The sequence below is a fragment of the Eptatretus burgeri genome, chromosome 11 (genome assembly GCF_056783735.1).
Source record: "Eptatretus burgeri isolate ZD-2024b chromosome 11, Ebu_testis_v1, whole genome shotgun sequence".
Classification (NCBI taxonomy): domain Eukaryota; kingdom Metazoa; phylum Chordata; class Myxini; order Myxiniformes; family Myxinidae; genus Eptatretus; species Eptatretus burgeri.
In genome coordinates, this window is record NC_140971.1 from 22,571,635 (window position 1) to 22,596,732 (window position 25,098).

General features: G+C 47.2%; 1 protein-coding gene and 1 pseudogene across 4 annotated transcripts in view; one reads left to right on the top strand and one right to left on the bottom strand.

The window, feature by feature from the left end:
- The window catches only part of LOC147016659 (uncharacterized), a 42,990-nt gene extending 18,457 nt beyond the window's left edge, over positions 1-24,533 (bottom strand). For 3 of the 4 annotated variants that reach the window (XM_085845541.1, XM_085845539.1, XM_085845538.1), the window contains exons 1-2: positions 22,333-24,454; positions 19,780-19,902 (exon numbers count right to left, since the gene is read on the bottom strand). In XM_085845541.1, the coding sequence (XP_085701667.1) occupies positions 19,780-19,902; positions 22,333-23,098 (889 nt within the window). In that variant the 5' untranslated portion in view covers positions 23,099-24,454. Of the gene's footprint in view, positions 1-19,779; positions 19,903-22,332 lie in introns of all 4 variants that reach the window. The other variant, XM_085845542.1, reaches the window with a different exon arrangement.
- Positions 577-2,788, top strand: LOC147016660 (uncharacterized; annotated as a pseudogene).
- Positions 24,534-25,098: the final 565 nt, after the last annotated feature.

Here is a 25,098-nt window from a genome sequence, read left to right on the forward strand (position 1 = left end):
AATTTGCACCCGTGCAATATATGGCAATATTCAGGCTTTTGTTTTAAGTTTCATCAGGAGAATTTGATCATCAATGTAATCCATCTTTTCACATCTTCTAGTTGACATACGATCAAACAATGCAGGTAAGATTGCAAGGACAACTTCCAAGATCGAAGACAGGCTGCATTTTGTAACCTTCCATGTCATAATATAAACAGAAAGGTGCAAGTAACAATATCAATTCAATTAATTAATTAAACATGTGTTGTTATCTGTGCATTGTACCATTTAGGTCCAGGAAGAGGGAGTAATCATTATTTGTTGTGCATTCAGTTTTAAATTGGACAACTTTTCCATGTTATCAATTCCTTCTTTCGTGGTGTCTTTTAAATGGTTTCATGGTACGTTTCACCTTTAGTTTTCTTTGTAACGTTCCACCAATTGTAGCCCAAGATTTAAGCTTACAATTCCTAGAAATATTTAAAAGAAATTTATAATAACCCAACACTATTTGCATTGGGTAGTAAGTTTTTGCTTTGCTTATCACAGATTCTTCATTGAGAATGACCCAACAGTCACAACATCAAAAAAGCAATGGACGCTGGCCCCACCTTACCACCGAAGAGAGCTCGACTGGACCCCTCCACTGTCGTTTGTCTTCTAAACTGTGATGAAAAAGACCCTGGCGCCAAATTCACATCGCCACAAGACCCAGTGTCATGGGAAATGCTTTTGAATGCTGCAACTATTAGAAAATGTATCCCAGTCTTGGACTTAGGAAAGGACCTTCCTGCTGGGGAAATTCCCCCAATACGGTATCATCGCCGATGTCGGAGTCTTTTTACAATGAAAAGAGACCTGGACGCAAGAGTGAAAAAAGAAGCCACGAAGGAAGAATCTGCTGCGGACATTTTTTTGAGGCAGCTGCCGAGAAAAAGCGTTAGTACGGGCAGAGTACATGATGCCACGTGGATATTCTGTCTGAAAGTTAAGTATCCTAAAGGACAAAATACAAGAGAACGATTAGTGCAATGTCGAGAGCTGCGCGCTGACCAAACAGTATGGGATGCTGCTTCACGAAAAAAAGGACACTAGAATTCTAGCCCTCCTTGATGGAGAACTAGTGGCAGCAGAAGCTCATTACCACCGCACATGCTATCGTTTTTACACAAAGGAGGATCATGAATTGTCTCAAGGGGGTAGGCAAGACATTGACGATCCTGAGACTAAGGATGTTAATGCATTAGAGCAGGCAGAAATTGAATTGTTTTCTTACATTCAAAATGACTTCATCCTTCACCCAGATATCATTCCAATGACACATCTAACATCCAAATTAGCTACTCGTCTTCTTGCTCATGGCATCAAATAAGTGAAACCATCAACAAAGAAACACTTGCGCAGAAAGCTAGAACAAGAGTTTAGCGAAACTCTCCGGTTTGTAAATGATACAAACCGTAAACTTCTGGTTTATCCAGCAAGCCTGAAAACTGAGCAGCTTGCAAAGGAACACTTTTCCATGAGAGAGAAATACAACATCTTCTCGTCCCAGGAGGAAGACAATGTCTTGACAAAAGCAGCCTTACAACTTCGGAAAATTATCAGAGCACAGGAGATAAGTCAGGAGTGGCCTCCGGATACTGAAATAAAGAACTGTTGTGTTCCCGAGCCTGTTAAAAGTTTCTTCAGCACACTACTAACCGGAGATATAGGCAATAACTCAAATTCAGAGAGGGAAGAGAGACTGGCAAATTCATTTGGACAAGACCTCGTGTTTATGTTTAATATTACGAATGGCAGGGCAAAACCACCGAAGCATGTTCTCTTATCTTTCGCGGTAAAATCATTGACAGGAAATGTCGAGTTAATTGAGACATTAAATCGTTTAGGACACGGTGTATCACATTCAAAACTTGAGGAAATAGACACGACTCTTAGTCTGCAAAAGTTGTCATGTGGTGAAGACACCCCACTACCATTTGACATTCATCCAGGTGTCTTTACAACATTAGCTTGGGATAACATTGATCGTCTTGAGGAAACATTGAGTGGAGGGGGGGGGGGGACATCACACAGGGTAAATGGCATAGCTGTTCAAAGAAAACCAATTGGGCCACTCCCGGATAGATGCACTCCCATAGTTGAGAAATCAGAGGCGAAGCATTACATCAGAGACAGATAGATACAATACCATTGTATATTGCTGGTAAGTGAGTTGGTCCACATTTGATTTTTACTACTGAACATGATACAACAGCTGCTGTAAATAGCGCCACACTAAAAAAATATAGCTTGGGTCTTGGCACGTCTCTCTGCCACTAATTCTCAGGATGTGAGCAGTTGGACCGGATTTAACATAAAAATCCGAGACAACATTGTTGTAGTTCAGGATACCACATCATACCTCCCAACCGTTAATGCACCAGCCACAGGGTTGTTTACGGTAAATGAGGTACTGAATCAATCACTCAAAATCATGGAATCCGTGGAACTATCTGAAATTGTTTGTGTGTTTGACCAGGCACTATATGCCAAAGCTTTGGAGATAGTTTATAAGCATCAAGAAAGATTTGGTTGCATAGTTCTCAGAATGAGTGTTTTTCACACATTGTGCACAATGTTGGCTATTCTAGGGAAACGATTTGGAGAGGCAGGTTTAAGGGACTTAAGTGTAGAGTCTGGAGTTATTGCTGATGGTTCCATTGGCGGTGTATTGGATGGCAGAAAGTACAACCACGCTATTCGAATGCACAAACTCATGTACGAAGCATTGATGAGAATTGTGTGGAATGAGAAGTTAAAGTGAAGCTTTAACTGTTCTCAAAGACTTTGCCAGTGATGTATCCCATGAGACACTAGATGGTGCCATGTCTAATGCTTCATGCATTCGCATTATTCACCTTTTCCAACAGTACCGCACCTTCCTCAAGAATAACAATGGCAGCCTATCAGCATTTTGGATATCTTATCTAGATGTGGTCGAGGTTGTGCTGGGTTTGTTGCGGGCAACAAGAGAAGGGGATTGGCTTTTGCACCTGGCCTCGATCAGAGACATGATCCCATGGTGTTTCGTGTATGACCGTTTAAACTACGCCAGATATTTGACATTCTACGATGCGCAAATGTCGTCGTTGGATATTCATCATCCTGAAATGTATAAATACTTCATGAGCGGAGGATTTTCTGTTCAAATAGGAGCTGATAACCCGTTTGGCAAAATACCAGTGGACCAAACAATTGAAGAAACAATAATTAAGGATACCCAGAAGTCAGGTGGCACAAGAGGCTTCAGCTGAAACCCAGGTGCAATTCGCCATTATTACGTAAATGCTGAATACTACAGCATGTTTCTTCATTGCCTAAGAGCAATGCTAGGAACTCGTTCCTCCACTTCGTGCCATCCGGATTTGCAGAAAAAGAGAATTGAAAAAGACGAGTCAGCCGTCCAATCACTCACTGATCTTATTCAGAATTCTTTCATAAATCCCTCCAGATCAGAAGAGGACTCTCGTGAACATTTCTACCGGCCCATTGGCCCCAGCAGATGTTGAGAAGGACCTTTTCACTGCTCAAAGCATTGGCGAAAAGGCATACCAGAAGTTCAAGACTGATCGTCTTGAAAAGGAGGCACCGGATGCTGTAGATTTCCATGCAACTATTAAGAAGCAAAAGCGAAAGACATTTGCAAATGTTTGTACAAAAAAAGTGCAATGCAAAGGGAAAGAGGTCATCCTACGAGCAGATCGCAATCTTTTTGCCAGATGATTGTTATCGCACAAGGTCGTGAGCTGGACATGCAGGAGGTTCTGTCTCATCCATTAGGCCCATTGCCATGGGTGTTGGCAAATCAAGATGGGTCACTAAGGAAGACTGAAAAAGCAGCACTAATGAAGAAAATTGGGGAAAGCGTACCTCCTGTAGAAACCCTACCACAGAACTCAGCATGCATCGATAAGTTATCGATGGCATCAGCGTTGTGCAGAAGTTAAATGTAAAAAATAGTACATTTGCTGAGGTTTCAACATCTGTCCTGAAAGTTTTCTTGAGGGAAGGTGCGATGAGTTGATGAATAGATGTTGTATTTGATGTGTATAAGGAAAGCTCCATCAAGAACGCAGAACGGCTCAAAAGGGGATCAGGCAGCGGCATCAAATTCAGCAGCTTTGCGCCAGGACACAAAATTAAAAAAAATGGAGGAACTTCTTATCAGAAGCTGACAATAAGACAAAACTTATTGAGTTTCTGGTTGCAGATTGGAAAACTGAAAACAAGAGGAGCCCGATTAAAGACAAAGTTCTTCTCATGACATGTGGCATAAGATGCGACAATATATTGATCGGTGGTAGTTGTGAAATGGGTGAACTTGAGTCCTCTCAAGAAGAGGCAGACACATGGTTAATACTTCATGCGAAGCATGCCACCGACACTTGAGATCAAACTGTAATTGTTATTTCTGAGGACACAGTATTTGTGCTACTACTTTCCTTTGCAAAGGACATTCCGGCTGCCTTGTACCAAAAGAGGGGAACAAAGACACGTACTCAATTTGTGGACATTTCCCTACTCAGGTTATCCCTTGGAGATGAACTATGTGGTGCACTTCTCGGCTTTCATGCTTACACTGGATGTGACACTGCAAGTTCTTTCGTTGAGTGAGGCAAAACAGGACCACCGGACAAAATGGGATCAAACAGTGAATTCCAATGTGCCTTCTTCAACCTTGGAAGTGCATGGGAGATATCAGATCAAATGTTTGATACCTTGCAACATTTCACACGTCTCATGTATGCATCATCCACAAAAACTGTACAGGTAAATCAACTCCGATACGAGGTGTTCTTTGTCAAAAGAGGGGAAATAGAGTCAAACCTTCTTCTACCTTGTAAAGATAGTCGAACAAAGCATGCCCTCCGTGCCAATTACCAGGCAGGAATTTGGAAGCGAAGCCTAGAGACAAAATCAGTAATTCCTGATTCAGAGGGAAATAGATGGGTGAAAGATGATAGCAGTTCAATTGCCATTGACTGGATGGCCGGAACTCCGGCACCTGAAGCTGTGTTGGAAATGATGGCCTGTCAGTGCAAACGAGTTTGCAAAAAGGGAGAGTGTGACTGCATAGACAATGGGTTGAAATGTACGCCGATGTGTAAATTACAAACTTGCGAAAACCAGCGAAATGAGGATGATGAACTGGAGATGACAGTTGATATTGAATCAGATTGTGATGATGATGATGATGATGATGATGATGATGAAGATTGAGAACTCAAAATACTGAGGTTACTTTCCAAGACCTCAACATTACCTAAAGACATCTAAAATATAATTTCTAGAAGTTGATATTACTTTTTGTTCATTTTTACTACTTTGTTTTAGTAGAATAAGTTGTGCTGAAGACGATTTTGGCAGCCTCTAAAATTTGTGACCTATTGACCCCTGGTGGCCTAAATATGGACATAATTTTCATAATCTAGTGTGATTATGATAGAGGGTACATAGACATACAATTTGAGTGGTAGATTATCAAATTTGCCCTATCCACTCCAAAGCTACAGTCATTATGGTTTCCCCTACCCCCAAAACCCTGGATTTTAGGCATTTACAAGAAACGGTTCAAAATCAATTGCTCTGAAATAAAATTTTGCAAAAGAAACTCAATAATGTCCCCTTAGAATCACCTGAAGACCTCTAAAATATGCATTCCAAGTGTTTAAATCACCATTGGGTGATTTGTCACTTTATTCAAGCAATATGACTTGCCCTATGGTCAATTTTGGGCAACCCCTAAAATTGGTGACCTTTTGACCTCTGGTGACCTACATAATGAAATATTTTGCATAAACCATCTTGATTTAGATAGAGGGTACCCAGACAGACATTATGAGTCATATATTGTTAAGATTGACCCATCCAGAGCGAAACTACAGTCATTTTAGTTTCCCCTACCCCTAAATTTTGTGCTTCAAAATATAGCAGTAGGGTGATGTTTGAGAGGTGAAAACTACCAGAAAGCTGCCAATTCCACACTGCTATCACCTCAATTCCTCATCTGTAGGTCCCAAAGTATCAAAAAAACATAGTGAGCCTTTGCCACCAGAGATGGTACCGATGGGTCAAATTTTCAAGTTTGGCCCATGGACAATACCCCCTTGAGAATCTTTCCCTTGAGAAGAAAGAAGAAAATTTTTACCCCTGGTTGAGAATCACTGGCTTAGACGAATGTACACTTGTATTTGAGTTATTGAGCCTGGGTTTGAATCTCAAGCCAGCTATAAACTGTCATCCTGGTGTTTCGGTTGTGGGGTGATGTATCCGTGTGCCATCCATCGAAGGTAAGTTAAGCTAGAGGACTTGTCTGCCAGCACTGAGGGTGTTGGTGGACATTGAAGATCCAATGCAGCCTTTCACAAAGAGCAAGTGAGTTACCACCGGTACAAGGAACAAACTACAATTTTTTTCCCTGACTGACTGCTTGGAAGGCAATGACAAACCACCCAGCATAACCTTTGCCAAGCGACTGCTTCGCAGCACTGACACGCTGTAAAAGAGTACATAATGATGAGTGTCAGTTCATGCTTGCATATGGAATTTAAAAGTCATTGTCATTAGTTATATAATTGTTTGTGATCCTTTAGATGTTGGTGAAAAAAAAAAGAACCAAATGAGGTACTGGTAGTCCAAAAAACAAGACCAACTCTTTGCAAAAGTAACATCAATCTCAATCCAACAGCTTGCAATATTGTTATTGAGGAATGAGCCCCGGCAACTAAAAACTGCAGCTGGGATTAATTATAAGCGCACATCTTGTGGATGCATATCGGTTTTAATTAATAATTCTTTTTCCAAACAACAAAAAAATTGGAACATTGTCAGGCATCCTTTGTATGACCATCGATTGTCTTACACCTGTACAATGAAGCAATGTTACTCAACGAACCAAAATCTTTTGCTGTAATGCGTTCGTTGATTTTGGTGACAAGTTTTCTTTGCAAGTATAATTGAAGAGTTCATCAAACACCTTACCCCACACTGTCTTGAGAAACAAAGACAAGGGGCAGAGTCCACCAGCAGCAAATTTGATTAGTCGTGATGAAGTAAAATGCTGTAATATTTTGTCCAAGTACTGGTAAACAGAAGGGTTTTGAAAGTGCCAATATGGCGATTTGTGTTCTCCAGTGTTCAAATATATTGTTACGGCTGTGGAAATTCGCATTACACCATGAAGGGCCCGAGGTGAGATATCTCTTAGTACATGTGTAGTTAGCCCCAAATCCGTTGTATTTATGAGGGAAATTATGTGATTCATTCGGGCTGCGACGCTTTGAGATAGCCGTTTTTCTGTTCTATCTTTATTTTGAACCAACCACGTCTCAACCGCCATCACACAACAACCACCTTAACCACCACGCCAGCCATCGTCACCAACTACAACCACGCTCCAACCCTCAGACAACAACAATAACAACAACAACGCCAACAGCCACGACCTTTACCTTCACAACTCAATCCCGCAAACATCGCATCACCGTCATTCCCAAACGGCACCATAACCATCAAACCACCACCGATAAACCCTCCACCACCCTCACCTCTCTCCTTCTACGGCCATTCCCGCACCACCTGTGAACACTGAGCGTCGGGCTGTCTTGGGTTCGTTACGCGATACGCACCAAGCCGCGAGGCAAATAGCGGCCTTTCTGAGGAAAATTTGGATCACAAACGCTACACGCCCACTTTCCTCCGTCCAATTAGCAAGCGCGGAGCGGCTTGGCCCCGCCTCCAGGCGCGTCTGTGTGAAATCGATATATGCAAATTCTAGGATCAGGGGAGGTTCACGCACACTTTTCCTCCGTCCAAATGGCGAGCGTGGCTCCGCCCCCGAGGTCATCGTGATACGGATATTTGCATATTGTTTTCTCCTGCCGGCCAATAAAACGACGAGCGCAAGGCGAATTGTGGCAGAGTGTAGCAGTGTGAGTCGAGTCATCAGTGTGGCATCGAGTTGGGTTCTGCAGTCGGCTGAGGAGAGTTGCGGGAAGAGGCAAAGGAGCTCGGGTCCGAGGCGAGAAGGACGGCGGTCAGCGACGAGGTCGCAGTGAGAGATCACTTGTCGCGGGACCCAAGCCAGCCAGCCATTCTCCTCCCCCAGGGCATCAACAATTCCCCCTTTCCCCATGCTGAGATAGTGCAAAAAGGGGGCCCCATTCCCACCCCACTCCAAACGTCGTGCCAACGAAACCCGCCAAGGAGCACGGAGTCGGGGCACAGCCACATCTGCGGCTCCTCCACAACACATATTGGCCTCCAGGCCAGGTAGGTCATGCCTGGTGTATCTGGATGACGTCCTGGTACATGCTAAAACATTCACCCAGGAGATAGCCAATTTGGACCAGGTGTTTGGGCTCCTCAGGCAGGCAGGGCTAAAGTTGAGCCCAGAGAAATGCACTTTGTTCATGACAGAGGTGGCCTATCTCGGACACGTGATAGGCCGCGAGGGAGTGAAGACCGACCCCGGCAAAATTACAGTGGTGGAAGAGTGGCCCGTACCTACAACTGTCAAACAGGTACGGGGCTTTTTGGGACTTTGCTCCAACTACCGGCGCTTCGTGGCAAACTTTGCGGAGATAGTCAGGCCTCTTCACCGGTTGACGTAGAAGGGGTTGAGATTTAATTGGACAGGGGAGTGCCAGGAGGCCTTCCTCAAATGAAAGGGGTGTTTGACATCCACACCCGTGTTAGCGTACCCCACCGATGACGGAATGTATACCCTGGACACGGATGCAAGCCAGGAAGGATTGGGAGCAGTCTTGTCTCAGACACAGGGGGCGTGGAAAGAGTGATCGCGTATTACAGTCGGGCCATGAGTAGACCCGAACGAAATTATTGCGTAACTCGCAAGGAGCTTTTGGCTATGCTGTCTGCGGTGAGCCATTTCCACCCGTACTTGTATGGGAGGAAATTTTTGGTTCGAACTGACCATTACTCCTTGCAATGGCTCTTACGGTTCAAGGAACCGGAAGGCCAGATTGCAAGGTGGTTGGAAAAGTTGCAGCAGTACGATTTCAGTGTGGTCCATAGAGCCGGTAAGGCTCATGGGAATGCCGATGCGCTCTCTCGATGCCCCTGTCTGGGAGAAAACTGCAGATATTGCACGAGACATGAGGAGAGGGACCAATTGGCAGACACCTACCCGAAACTCCCAGTCTGTGCGGCCCGGGTGGTAGGCCCAACTTTGCCACTAACCGCGGGCGAGGAATTTGGTGGATTGGCATGGAGCACGGCCCAGTGGGAAGACCACGTGATAGGGCTAGTGTACAAATGGGTCCAGGAAAACAGAAGGCCCAGTGGGGAGGAGATCGCCCCATTCGGAGCGCGAACAAAAGCATACTGGGCTCAGTGGAAGACCCTAGAAATGAGGGACAACATCTTATAACGCAAGTGGGTGGAGATTCCTTCCAAACAAACTTCTTGGCTGGTGATAGTCCCTGATGGGTTTAAGACCCAAATTTTGAAACAGGTGCATGGTACCCGCGCCGGCGGCCATTTGGGCAGGACCAAAACAAAATCTCGGGTCCACCGGCGGTTCTATTGGGTTAACATGGGGCGCGATGTACAGAACTGGTGTCGAGCATGCGACGCCTGTACTGTGAAAAAGGGACCGCCACAGAGGATGAGGGCCCCACTCCAACTACATCAGGTTGGGGTTCCCCTTGAGCGAGTGGCCATGGACATTTTGGGACCACTGCCCCCCACTCGCCAGGGTAAAAAGTACAACCTCGTAATTATGGACTATTTCACCAAAAGGCCGGAGGCCTTTGCCCTCCCCAACCAGGAAGCAGGGGTCGTGCAAAGGCCTTCGTAGAAGGATTTACATGCCGGTATGGGATTCCGCAGGAGCTGCACACGGATCAGGGACGAAATTTTGAGAGCGAATTACTAAAAGAGGTGTGCAGGCTCCTGGAAATTCGAAAGACACGGACAACGCCCCTGAGATCACAGTCTGATGGCATGGTGGAGAGGTTCAACAGGACCCTGGTCCAACAGTTGGCCCTCTTCACCACCACCAACCAGGAGGACTGGGACGAACATCTCCCATACCTCCTGATGGCCTATCGCGCGTCCCAGCACGGGTCTACCGCGTGTAGTCCGGCACTGTTGATGTATGGACGGGAGCTGAGAAGCCCCGTCGATTTATTGTGCGGTCCGACGCCTGAGCGGCTTGATAGGCCCCCGGGGGAGGGCTATGCCCGTCGGTTGGAGGAAGGCATGGAGAAGGTCCATGCCTTCGCAAGTCACCAGCTCCAACAGGCGGGCATAAAGATGAAGCGCAGGTACGACTACCGGAGCCAGGTGAGCAAATACCCACAGGGGGCGAAGATTTGGTTCTTTAACCCCTGGCGGAAGAAGGGCAGATGCCCGAAGCTCACCTCACCTTGGCAGGGCCCGGGGGTCATCCTGGCGCAAATCAGTGACTTGGTCCTAAAAATTAAAATGGGACCACGGGCCCTTCCACGTCCATCGTCCACGCGGACCGCCTGAGACCTTACAAGGGCGACCTTACGCCCTCATGGATATGTCTTGCCGGAGGAGTCGGTGCTGGAACAGCCGCTCCCGCAGAGGCGCAAGGCTCACAGAGCCTTGCAACGAGTTCACGAGCCCAGTTGGGAGGGATGAAGTCCCCCCTGCGAATAAGGATTTGAAGACAGAGACAGACTTTGGATGTGTAGAAGGGACGTAGTTTAGCTACGTAGTGTTAAATGGAATGTGCTGTAGTTTAAGGGACGACATGGGAGCACGAGGTAGTTAGGGGAGGTAGTTAGAAGGATGGCAGAGTTCAGCGGTGTGTGTGTTGAAGAGTTGTGAGGTGAGTACATGATGAGTGAGTGAGGCCAGCGGGTCTGTGTGAATGGAGCGAATGGGGAATGCATGGTGCGATGAGTGATTGGGGGGAGGCGTGACTCCCGCCCATGGGACCCCGGGGTCAGTGTAAAGTGAGTTAGCTGGGTTAGTTAAATTGACAAAATGGAAGTCGTTTTGCTGTTGGTGGGAGTGAAGGCTGGATACCCATTTGGAGGGGTGCAGGAGCCCTGTTGACGGGTTGGGAGCATGGCTGCGAAAGGTGAGTATCGCTGAGTGGGTACCCCGGGCACCAGGCAAGTCGGCCAAGGGCCCATGGGGGGCTGGGATAGCGTAGTGGGCCCGGGGCGCCGTTAGCCGCGTGGGCAGTGTTGTGGGCACGGGTGACCCTCGGAAAGGGGCCCGGGAAGCCATCCTGCCACGTGAGCGTTTCAGGAGAGTCGCCATGGAGGGCACTCCCCAGTGTTTAGGGAGCTGGTAGGCTCGGAGGCAGTGTAGTGCCCGGGGGTGCCATAGCTGGAGAATCGGCAGAGGGTCGTGCCTGCCAAGGGGAGCTACGCATCCCAGCCATGAGACCGTGTGAGGGCACGGGAAGAAAATTGGGGGGGGGGGCGAGGCCCAAAATTGTGAGGACACCAACACAGGCGACGGGAATCTGGGTTGTACGAACCAATAGTTTAAGCGCGAGGCGCTTGCTGAAAGCCCCGGGGTAGTTTAAGAGATAATGGTTAGGGTAGATTAGGAGATGTACCCCTCCGCACCATCCATCCCTTCGCTCTCGTTGTGGCCCGCTGGATCCACTTTGGGTTAGATTGCTGAAGTCTGGGGAGGCCATCCTGAGGCTTCATTGGGCCTCGACACAGGACGCTAGCTCTCCCTTGTTCTCCTCCGGGAAGGGAATGTAGGGGTTGGGAGTAGGCTTGGTGACGAGATAGGTTAGCCGAACAAGGACAGTAAAGGGGGTTAGGGGACGATTTATAGTGGGTAAGTAAAAATAAAAACAAAAAAAAAATAAGTTGGGGCAAAATTGGTTTTGACAAATTAAGTGAGTGGGAATAGACAGTGACAGGCAAAGGCGATAGGTGGGAGGGAGACAGTAGGCAGGTCCGAGCCCGCCTTCTGAGTGGCCAGCACCACCGCACTCCCTCCATCAAACTGCACTGCAAGGCAAAGGCCGGCCAACTTCATCGGCAGCTGTTGTTTTGCTGCGAGGCCTGTACCAGCCGGATCGTCTGCAGCTGCTGTGCTTCAAGGCCTGTGCCGGTCGGATCGTCCGCCGGCTGTGTTCGCCTGCAGCGGCCCTGTTCTGCCGGCTTTGTATGCCTGCTGCTTTTGCCATGCCATGCCCACTGCCCACATCATCAGTTTGCCCCTGTTCAATTTTGCTTTGCCTCCCCTTGTTCATTGCCATGCGCGCCAGGATCGTCGCAACAGTTTGCAAGCTGCAGGGACTGCCATGTAGGCAGCCGCACAAGGAGACTGCATTTGTGCAGCCCATGCGCCGTTGTTCGCTGCGCCCATTTAAAAGGGGGAGGCCGTGGACTGCGTATGAGCAGCCGGCCACATTCCCTGTCACCTGCATTGGTTCATGAGCCAGAGACTGCATGCGAGCAGCCTGGCTCCCTGCTAACTGCTTTTCTCTTTGCAGAATCCATTGATCCTGGGCCATGGTTTAGTGTAAAATTTGTAAGTTAAGATGTACTGTACATATGAGTGCGCCCCCGGCATGTCTGTCTAGCACCGGCAATTTTATTTAAGTTGTCCGTATGAGTGGGTTTGTTTAGTTAGTTACTCAGCCCTCAGGTTATTTATTTTGGGGACACGAATACCATGAATGTCGCACTCAGGGATCCGAAGGTAAAACGTACTCAGGGAGACCTACACATGATGGCACACGAGAATTTGACGACTCGGGACGAGTCTGTACAAAGGGGAGGGGTTAGTGTAACGGCTGTGGAAATTCGCATTACACCATGAAGGGCCCGTAGGTGAGATATCTCAAAGTACATGCGTAGTTAGCCCCAAATCCGTTGTCTCGAGGGTTTTGTGATTCATTCGGGCTGCGACGCTTTGAGATAGCCGTTTTTCTGTTCTATCTTTATTTTGAACCAACCACGTCTCAACTGCCATCACACAACAACCACCTTAATCACCACGCCAGGCATCATCACCAACGACAACCATGCTCCAACCCTCAGACAACAACAACGCCAACAGCTACGACCTTTACCTTCACAACTCAATCCCGCAAACATCGCATCACCGTCATTCCCAAACGGCACCATAACCATCAAACCACCACCGATAAACCCTCCACCACCCTCACCTCTCTCCTTCTACGGCCATTTCCGCACCACCTGTGAACACTGAGCGTCGGGTTGTCTTGGGCTCGTTCCGCGATACGTACCAAGCCGCGAGCGCAAATAGCGGCCTTTCCGAGGAAAATTCGGATCACAAACGCAACACACCCAGTTTCCTCCGTCCAATTAGCAAGCGTGGAGCGGCTTGGCCCCGCCTCCAGGCGCGTCTGTGTGAATTCGATACTTGTAAATTCTAGGATCAGGGGAGGTTCACACCCACTTTTGCTCTGTCCAATTGGCGAGCATGGCTCCGCCCCCGAGGTCATCCTGATCCGGATATTTGCATATTGTTTTCTCCTGCCGGCCTATAAAACGGCGAGCGCAAGGCGAATCGTGGCAGAGTGTGGCAGTGGCAGAGTGCGGTAGTAGCAGAGTGTGGCAGTAGCAGTGCATGTACGCAGGGCAGAGTGAGTCGAGTCATCGGTGTGGCATCGAGTGGGGTTCTGCAGTTGGCTGAGGAGAGTTGCGGGAAGAGGCAAAGGAGCTCGGGTCCGAGGCGAGAAGGACGGCGGTCGGCGACGAGGTCGCGGTGTGAGATTGCTCGTCGCGGGATCCAAGCCAGCCAGCCATTCTCCTCCCCCAGGGCATCAACAATTCCCCCTTTCCCCTGTGCTGAGATAGTGCAAAAAGGGGGTCCCGTTTCCACTCCACTCCAAACGCCGTGCCAACGAAACCCGCCAAGGAGCAAGGAGTCGGGGCACAGCCACGCGGCCACATCTGCGGCTCGTCCGCCAACGAGTCACGAGGACGTGGATAGGAACCCCCCCCCCCCGGTCTCGCGGACCTGGCCGCTCCTCCAGGTCACGCACACATATTGGCCTCCAGGCCTGTCTGCCCCCTTGTCTATGAGGGTGGCTTCTTTCCTTTGCTTTTGAGTAAATGTGTGTTGGCGCAGTCTGTAAAGTAGAACTGTATAAATGTTGCCGGGTGTACGTGTATTCGGTCGTAACTCTGCGTCATTGTTTCTTTTGTTTTAACTGCTATATGTGCATTTTGACTGTTTGGCTGTATATGTGTGCTTTCCGTGTGTCGCGTAATAAATGTGCTTTGTGTGAACTGTTTTCCCGTTTCGCTTCGTCTTTTCTTTATTGACCCTCCATCCTGCTTCACGTAAAGGGTTCGTAGTGGGCTTAATACGCCCGGTAATTAATCTGAACCGTCCAGGTCGGCGATAACACCGCTTGGTTATCCCGACAGCACGGAACGGGCTGCCCAAGCGGCTCGTGTCCGGAGTCGACCTGCGGCGAGGTGAGATCGCCCGGTCGACCATTTGCGCAGGTACTTAGGTAGATCGAATTTGGCGAGCGACCCTATCCTGTGCGGGTGGGCAATTGGCACGATCGTGGTGAGGTTAAACCCCCACCCGTGACGAGCTCCCGGCGTTGGTCTGAGAGGGTCACGACTGAATTGTCCGTTCCGGTGGGCGAGGCGGCCGCCATTCGAGTCGAGCAGCTGATCGCACGCCGGCGGGCGCGAATTCGCAACAATATACTTCAACTGAAATAAAATTAAGGCTTTAAAGGTTGTACACAAAAATTTTTTTTTCCAGAAGTTCACCACCATTGACGCAGCTTCTTTTACACCACCCTATCTAACACATTACATTAGTTCTTCATGACTGTTTTTTGTGTCGTTTATAATGTCCTTAAAAACAGTAAGTTTCCTGTTTAGAACGATTTTCAATTTTCTTTGACTGCCAGACAGAAGTACTAAAAAACATATATATATATAAATATACATACATCTATCTATAATTCCAGCAGAGTGTGTGTGTGTGTGTGTGTGTGTGTGTGTGTGTGTGTGTGTGTGTGTGTGTGTGTGTGTGTGTGTGTGTGTGTGTGTGTGTGTGTGTGTGTGTGTGTGTGTGTGTGGGAGAGAGAGAGAGAGAGAGAGAGAGAGAGAGAGAGAGAGAGAGAGAGAGAGAGAGAGAGAGAGAGAGAGAGAGAGAGAGAGAGAGAGAGAGAGAGAGAGAGAGAGAGAGAGAGAGAGAGAGAGAGAGAGAGAGAGAGAGAGAGAGAGAGAGAGAGAGAGAGAGAGAGAGAGAGAGAGAGAGAGAGAGAGAGAGAGAGAGAGAGAGAGAGAGAGAGAGAGAGAGAGAGAGAGAGAGAGAGAGAGAGAGAGAGAGAGAGAGAGAGAGAGAGAGAGAGAGAGAGAGAGAGAGAGAGAGAGAGAGAGAGAGAGAGAGAGAGAGAGAGAGAGAGAGAGAGAGAGAGAGAGAGAGAGAGAGAGAGAGAGAGAGAGAGAGAGAGAGAGAGAGAGAGAGAGAGAGAGAGAGAGAGAGAGAGAGAGAGAGAGAGAGAGAGAGAGAGAGAGAGAGAGAGAGAGAGAGAGAGAGAGAGAGAGAGAGAGAGAGAGAGAGAGAGAGAGAGAGAGAGAGAGAGAGAGAGAGAGAGAGAGAGAGAGAGAGAGACCGCTGTTTCTCAACAACCACTGGTCCGATCTAATTGAAACTTGCCAGCTATATTGTTGGGGACCTGAGTATGTGCCTTTTCAAGGTTTGATACTAATCGGACAAGTGCTTCCCAAGTTATGGCAATTTATTTACTAACCAATGACAGGACACGTTGCTGCGTAGGCGTGGCCAATGTGCCATTTCGTTTCCAATTACAGGACACATTGCTGCGTAGGCGTGGACGTTGGGGAAGAGATCCTCAGCCGCGTTCCCAATTACGGGTTACAACGTACGGATTTCCGGATAGTGATACTGTATTCTAATAATTTCTGGATTTCTTATGCGCACATACAGATAAACACATTGTCCCAATCCAGTCGTCGTTTACGAGAGCGAAGGAACGGCCTGTGTGGTTGTTTAAATTACTAGTGCATGCCCGTAGATGCGTGGCCGTATGTGCAACCCCCCCCCCGCAAAAAAACTCAAACCACATGCCAGAAACAACAACCACACAAGCCGTTCCTTCGCTCTCGCGTGGCCGTACGTGCCTGTACATACAAAAAAAACTTTTAAAAAAAACTTTCAAACCGCGTGCCAGAAACAACAACCACACAGGCCGTTCCTTCGCTCTCGCGTGCCCATATGTGCGTGGCAAAAAATGCAAAAAAACTAACTTTCAAACAACTACACAGGCCATTCCTTCGCTCTCATAAACGACGACTGGATTAGGGCATTGTGTTTATCTATAAATGCAGATAAGAAATCGAGAAATTATTTGAATACAGTAAGTCATCACTATCCAAAAGTAGTGCGTGCCCGTACGGAATGTTCACATCATTCCACGAATTATCGCTTGCATTGAAGTTACAACTGCTGTGATACTTACACACAGAGTTAATTAAAATCAAGTTTACCTCCCTGTCTTTGCTTGCCATGACATTCGTTGCCATTTACCATTGGCACTCCTACCCCACGGTAACTAAGGCACCGATCGATCCCCATCGTAACCAGCACGGCACGTGATGTCATCGTCGGCCGGCCGTGCACCAGCCGACGCAGCCACGCCAACGCAGCACGTGTCCTATCATTGGTTGGTAAATAAATGGCCATAACTTGGGAATCACTTGTCCGGTTAATATCAAAACTTGAAAAGGCACATACTCATGTCCCCAGCAATATATCTGGCGAGTTTCAATTAGATCGGACCAATGGTTGTTGGGAAACAGCGGTCACAGACACACACACACACACACACAGGCAGACACACAGACACAAACACACACACAAAGATTGCTGGAATTATAGATAGATGAAATGAGGTCAATGAGATGACAAATGAAGGGGTTGAATGCAGACTGCAGAGCAATGAGTAAGGAAACCCGTCGTTGTGAATCGTTTTTACCACCAAATTGAGATGTATTTCGTTGGTAAGCATGTCGAGTCGAGCTGAATTCCTTAACACTTCCAAAGGCCACAGCGTTTTGACAATTGGAAACAAAAAAAAGTTGTGCACTTTTTTTGATAAATTATTTTTGGAACAATTTTTCTTCAATAAATAATAATAATAATAATCGTCTCCATGGACATTGTACACACCTTTATCTCGTTAGCACCTCTTCATAAACAACATTGCTGAGGAAACGGCGCTTCTTTGTTTCCTCGTCGAGGGCAAGAATACGGAGGCTTTTAATGGCCAATTATTCAATTTGCGCCAACGTATTTTGCCTTTTCGCAATGAAAAACACGAAGAGAAGGAGAAGGAGGAGGAGAAGGAGGAGGAGGAGGAGGAGGAGGAGGAGGAGGAGGAGGAGGGGGAGAAGGAGGAGAAGGAAAAACCCGTAATGGCGAACGCGGCTGAGTTTCTCTTCCCCATCGACCACGGCTACGCAGCAATGCTTCCTGTCATTGGTTGATAAAAAATTGCCGCAGCAACGGTTCCTGTCATTGGTTGGTAAATAAATGGCCATAACTTGGGAAGCACTTCTCTGATTAATATCAAACCTTGAAAAGGCACATCCTCAGGTCCCCAGCAATATATCTGGCAAGTATCAATTAGATCGGACCAGCGGTTGTCGAGAAACAGCGGTCACACACACACACACACACACACACACACACACACACACACACACACACACACACACACACACACACACACACACACACACACACACACACACACACACACACACACACACACATACACAGCTGGAATTATAGATAGATTATTTTTATTTTTTTTTGCACGTACGTTTTTTCCCTTTTTTTCTCTCTTCTCTTTGTGTTTTTCCTTGTGATGACATTGTGAAAAGGCAAAATACGTTGGCGCTAATTGAATAATTGGCCATTAAAACGAAATTACGAATGATCGTAACCGATATGCGAACTTCCGGATAGTGATGACTAACTGTATTCGAATAATTTCTCGATTTCTTATGCGCATTTATAGATAAACACAATGCCCCAATCCAGTCGTCGTTTACAAGAGCGAAGGAACGGCCTGTGTGGTTGTTGTTTCTGGCACGTGGTTTGAAAGTTTTTATTTTTTGCATGCACTAGTATATATAATTCCAGCAGTGTGTGTGTGTGTGTGTGTGTGTGTGTGTGTGTGTGTGTGTGTGTGTGTGTGTGTGTGTGTGTGTGTGTGTGTGTGTGTGTGTGTGTGTGTGTGTGTGTGTGTGTGTGTGTGTGTGTGTGTGTGACTGCTGTTTCTCGACAACCACTGGTCCGATTGAATTGAAACTTGCCAGTTATATTGCTGGGGACCTCAGTATGTGCCTTTTTAAGGTTTGATGTTAATCAGACAAGTGATTCCCAAGTTATGGCCATTTATTTACCAAACCAATGACAGGACACATTGCTGCATAAGCGTGGCCGATGGGGAAAGGGTGCCTTAGTTACTGTGGCGTAGGAGTGGCAATGGTCAATGGCAGCGAATGTCATAGCAAGCAAAGACAGGGAGGTAAACTTGATTTTAATTAACTCTGTGTATGTAAGTATCACAGCACTTGTTACTTCAATGCAAGCGATAATTATTCATGGAATGCATGTGAACATTCCGTAGGGGCACGCACCACTTCCGGATAGTGATGACTTACTGTATTCTAATGATTTCTCAATTTCTTATGCGCATTTATAGATAAACACAATGCCTCAATCCAGTCGTCGTTTACGAGAGCGAAGGAACTCGTTTATATGACAAGAAAGAGCGTTTATACGGACTGTGTGGTTGTTTGAAAGTTTTTTTTTTTTTGGTTTGCACGTACAGCCACGCATGTAAGGGCACGCACGTATGGCCACGCGAGAGCGAAGGAACGGCCTGTGTGGTTGTTGTTTCTGGTATATATATATATATATATATATATATATATATATATATATATATATATATATATATATATATATATATATATCCTGCTCCTCTGTGCACATGTGCAATCAGGACAAATTCAGAGCCAAGGAACTGCTATACTGCAGGTTCTTTTTCCAATTAGTGTTGAAAATGTAACATCCAATTGAAATAAATTTGTTCCTCTGTCATAAACTGACGTTTGTAGACAGACAGACAGACAGAATTAGTGAACCAATTCATGAATCCTGCTTTTTGCTTCGTGTTTGTGGCATAAAAATAAAAAGAGTGAGCATTAAATCCTTTTGCTTTAAACAAACACTCTTGATTATTAAAAGTGGTGATAGACAAAAAGCAAGTTGTTAATCTGCCTGAAGATCACTACGCTGAAGGGTGTTGGAAGATTTAAATCCCTCTGGTGTCCTGCCTAAAGGCAGGTTCATTGCTACCAAAGTAGCCACATGGCAAGGATTACACTAGGTGTTTGCCTTGGCCTTCCAAGCAGAAGTCAGAACAGAAATTTATCGAGGGTGTTGGAAATGACATGCCTACTCTTTGCAATAGACACCGTGGGATCTCTAATGTCCACTTACTAATGCCAGCTGAAGGGACATAAAGCTTAATGTCTATCCGAGTGGCGGCACGCATTGTGATGCTGTGATGCAACGTCCGGCCTGCAGAACACCAATCAGACAGTTTGTGGTCGGATCAGGAGCCAAACACAGGCTTGACAGCTCAAAAGTTCGCTACTTCTGTACCATCCTGTGGGATATCCTGTTGATAAGCTTGGTCAATAATATTATCATAAGTCGATCATAATAATCGTAATTATACACTACCATCAATGAACTCTTCATTATTATCCCAGTTACGGTTCTCTTCATTTTCCGCACATGCAGCAAGAGCATCGGCTGGCCCCTCTCTGCCATCAACCATCACCCCATCTTCCATGATCTCCTCACCTAGAGGATGGTGGCACACGTTCACATAATCATGCAGGATACATACATGCCTTTTGCCAAACCAATGCCACCACCTTCCCCTTTTATAGTAGTTTGTTTTTCCAATGAAGGTAACAAATGACAGGTGATGTCTTATTTTATGCAGGAATCAATTAACAAATCATTCTATGCTCACTAATGGATAGATGAAGCTACCTGCTTATATGTTAAACATCAGACACACCATCTGTATTTTTCAAACTATATTCCTTGGAGCAAAGTGCACTTATGCCAGGAAAGTGCTGGTCATTAGGCCTCAGTGTGGCCTATTTAGCTCGAATCAGCAATCCTTTAATTATCTTCTTTCGTATGCAGCACAGGGCTGTGGGATAACATCATGGTTGAACACACGGCTGTGCCACTGATGCAATGCCTTCTATAGGTTATTCCAGCAGATGGGACTCCCATTTAATGTCCATCTGAGGGGCAACACACACACACACACACACACACACACACACACACACACACACACACACACACACACACACACACACACACACACACACACACACACACACACACACACACACACCACCCTGCCTATGAAAAACCTGGATGACAGTTTATAGCTGGGTCGGAATTCAAACCCAGGTTAGACAGCTTAGAGGCGAGTGTGCGTACCTCGACGCCATATTGTCAGCTCTAATCCTTCAATTATGTACTGCCTATCTATTTTGGCTGCACCATAACATGCATTAATTAAATGAAAAAAAATCTCAAAAAGGAAAGAATATACAGTCTTCATTGCTATGAGGCTCTATGTATGTATGGCTAGTACAAACAATGAACAGGTACAGGACAACTTGCATTCTCCTGAGAGAGGGAGATAACTGCCACTCTATAAAAGGCCAATTGGACCACATTTAGAATACTACGTTTATAATGAGGTCTCCTTCTGATAAAAAAGACAAAGAGGCAAGAGAGGGTCCAGTTCAAGGTGATGAGGGGTCATTCTACCTCAGTTCACCCAAGGGTTGCAACCCAACCCCCTCAGATTTGGCTAATTTTTTTGCATGTATGTTACATATGATAGTCTATGTTCACACACAAAATTTTAGCTAAATCGGACTAGGGGTTGACGAGATATGACCTTGAGAACTTTTGACCTTTTCGACTAATGTCGCGTTTCCACCAAAATTCAAATCCTCATATCTCAGCAACCACTTGCTCTATCTCGATTATTTTGGTGTTGTTGGAAAGGTTATTGTCCATAGAATGCAAATCCAGCATCGGTTCGTCAATCTGGTTAAGTTAGGGGTGGATTATTTGTTGACCTGACATTTGACCTTGACGACATCGGGACCTTGACCTGGCCTTGCATGAAAATGAAAGTTCATACTGTCTACTATAACATATCAAAAAACTGGAGAGAGAGAGTATTTTTTGTTCTCGAGATATTTTCGGCCAAAGTTGCAAAGGTCGTAAAAATGCAACCAATACCAAGGTTGGTTTGGGTGCATTTTTACGACCTTTGCAACAGCAAGTGGTTGCTGAGATATGAGGATTTAAATTTTGGTGGAAACGCGACATTAGTCGAAAAGGTCAAAAGTTCTCAAGGTCATATCTCGTCAACCCCTAGTCCGATTTAGCTAAAATTTTGTGTGTGAACATAGACTATCATATGTAACATACATGCAAAAAATTAGCCAAATCTGAGGGGGTCGGGTTACAACCCTTGGGTGAACTGAGGTAGAATGACCCTGAGGGCAGTTCCAGGTTTACTTCAGTCAAAGGAGGGAGCGACCACTCTCAATGAACATGTAATACTGTAGATTTTAAATGTTGCATTATCCTGCCATTGATCATTCGGAATTCTGCCTTCTGAAAAAACCTGGGCATAACGGGGGGGGGGGGGCAGAACAGTAAATAACTATTTAAATCCTGGTCAATGAAAACATCAACTTATGGTTCAGAGCAACTTATGGAAGGAAACTTTTAGACCAACTGCAGCACAGTACTCGGGTTTCGATTGGCCGTCAAGGCCAACAAGTGTGAAAGAGCAACTTCTGGCAAGAAGATTTTGACCAACACGGTCACCAAGAATGATGTCCTGCACTGGAGATGTACGCGTCCAAAATCATTCGAAACCGAAAGCATACGAGAGCTTCAACATAGAAGAGACAGGTTTGCGTGCAAAGCTAGACGATACCTTAAAAAGTGAAGCAAGTTTCCTTGCACATCAGACAAACAGTTGCCCAAATCACATTTGAAGCACCCTTGTAATTAAATTATAAATCTCAAGAAGATCTCCCACCAATGTGTACATTATACGACACGATTGGTGAGTGCCATCCACTAAATTGAAAATTCGAGTCATCACAGCTGTGAACAGTCTCTCAACATTCCTTTACCAACTCAAGCTTATGGCTCATGATGCAACGAACCCACCAGGTGGGAAATCCTGTGGGGAGGGCGAACGCTCTTCGGCGTCCAGAGTTGGTTGAAGACGAGAAAAGGTCGTCGCAGAATGAAGAAGCTCCTGTCCAAGGCTAGTCAGCATTTCTACAATGGCTTGCAGCAAAGAGCATGCCAGAGTTTGGGTCCAGCCCTGATCACAACTCCCTCCCTTGCCATTACAATCCTGATCATGGACCTCAAAATCCCTTCCTCTTTTGCTTCTCTTCATCTGTGTGCACCTTTCTTCCTCCCTCTTAAACATGGTCTCTCTTTTCTCTCCTTCAAAAGTGTTAAGAATTGAGTTACTGGGGTAAATGTGGTCCTTCTCAGGGGAGCATGGTGCTGGTTGCGATGGTGGGGTCACCATCTTGACGAGGCGCCGAAGTGCAACATATGATGCAAATGGGAGAAACCGACGAGCAGCATCCAAGAACTCAGCGCGTACAGACGGTTCCTCGGCACAGGCGCGCAAATCAGCCAAATCTCGGATGCCCAAGTACCGTGCCACGGCTTGGCCGAAACGTGGGGTCATCCCTTGTTGGGACAGCCACACTGAGAAAGCGTGCGTCGGCTGTACAACCTCACTCTGACCGTGGCTCGGTAACTGGAACATAAAGTGTCGCGGCTGGGGCCGGGGTCTCGGCCGAAGGTGATGCTTCTGCCGGGGCTGAGATTGCTGCAAAGTGTGAATAAGCTGGGGTTGGTACTCTTGTCCAAGTGGAAGCAGTGGAGTTTCAGGAAGCAGAGTAGTGGCCATTTGTGGTGGAAAGCTCCTACTGGATCGAGATCTTGCTGGGCGGGGGCTGGCGATAGAGATGCTGCAGGATGGGGGATGTAGATCGAGATCTTGCTGGGTGGGCTGGAGATCAAGATCCTGCTGGGTGGGGGCTTGGGATAGAGATGCTGCAGGATGGGGGGGGGTTGGAGATCGAGATCCTGCTGGGTGGGGGATGTAGATCGAGATCTTGCTGGGTGGGCTGGAGATCAAGATCCTGCTGGGTGGGGGCTTGGGATAGAGATGCTGCAGGATGGGGGGGGGTTGGAGATCGAGATCCTGCTGGGTGGGGGCTTGGGATAGAGATGCTGCAGGATGGGGGGGGGGCTGGAGATCGAGATCCTGCTGGGTGGGGGCTGGGGAGAGAGATGCTGCAGGATTGGGGGGTTGGAGATTGAGATCTTGCTGGGTGGAGGGAGGTTGGGCTGGATATTGAGAGATTGCTGGATGTGGGGGCTGGGGGTCGAGATCCTGCTGGATGTGGAGGCACGATATCAAGATACTTTGGGGCAGGGGACAGAGATCGAGACTCTGAGGAAGACAGGGATCGAAACAAGAGACGAAAGTAAAGGAAAATTGAATATAATTACTCAGAACTACAGCAGAATGCGAGACGATAACTGCGGCAGTGAGAGGATGGGAACACAAGTACCGGAGAGGAAACACGCCCGACCTGAGGAAAGCACCGCAAGAAATATAACGGGCACGGACTGGGGCACGGACTGGGGCACGGACTGGGGCACGGACTGGGGCACGGACTGGGGCACGGACTGGGGCACGGACTGGGGCACGGACAGGGGCACGGACAGGGGCACGGACAGGGGCACGGACAGGGGCACGGACAGGGGCACGGACTGGGGCACGGACTGGGGCACGGACTGGGGCACGGACTGGGGCACGGACAGGGGCACGGACAGGGGCACGGACAGGGGCACGGACAGGGGCACGGACTGGGGCACGGACTGGGGCACGGACTGGGACACGGACTGGGACACGGACTGGGACACGGACTGGGACACGGACTGGGACACGGACTGGGACACGGACTGGGACACGGACTGGGACACGGCTTGAGGAGACAAACGAGTCGATTTCCTGGACCGTTGATATGGAATTGTCGGTGAATCGAGGAAGAGGTAAATGTGGAGGCGAAGGAGGTAAAACCGGAAGAGCGTAAAAGGGAAAGATGCGGAAAGTGAGATGGAGAATGAGGACGACAGAACGGATTGGTAGATATTTTTTCGAGCGGGTCACACTCCGTCTCACGTCTTCGAGAATGGACGTTGTGGAGCGGAGAAGAGCACTGACTCTGGTAAAATGGAAAACATTAAGTTTGTTTCGAAACGAGAATCATTTGGGAAACGTCGACGCGCTGAGCCCCACAACCACCACACGCTTTGGGAAGCACCAATCACAGGTCGAGGTCGACTCAAGGCCCCGCCTCTTCAAACGTGTTGTTGTTGTTATTTTATAATGTGTTCCTTCGTCACCACTTTTTAATACAGGTGCCCTGTTTACATTAAAAAAATATCATATTATCATTGAGGAACTGACGTCCCAATCTTAATTCATGGATATGAATAGTTCGAAGTTGGAGTGGTTGAAGGTGTGTTCGAAGTTGGAGTGGTTGAAGGTGAGTTCGAAGTTGGAGTGGTTGAAGGTGTGTTCGAAGTTGGAGTGGTTGAAGGTGTGTTCGAAGTTGGAGTGGTTGAAGGTGAGTTCGAAGTTGGAGTGGTTGAAGGTGTGTTCGAAGTTGGAGTGGTTGAAGGTGTGTTCGAAGTTGGAGTGGTTGAAGGTGTGTTCGAAGTTGGAGTGGTTGAAGGTGTGTTCGAAGTTGGAGTGGTTGAAGGTGTGTTCGAAGATGGAGTGGTTGAAGGTGTGTTCGAAGTTGGTGTGGTTGAAGGTGTGTTCGAAGTTGTAGTGGTTGACGGTGTGTTCGAAGTTGGAGTGGTTGAAGGTGTGTTCGAAGTTGGAGTGGTTGA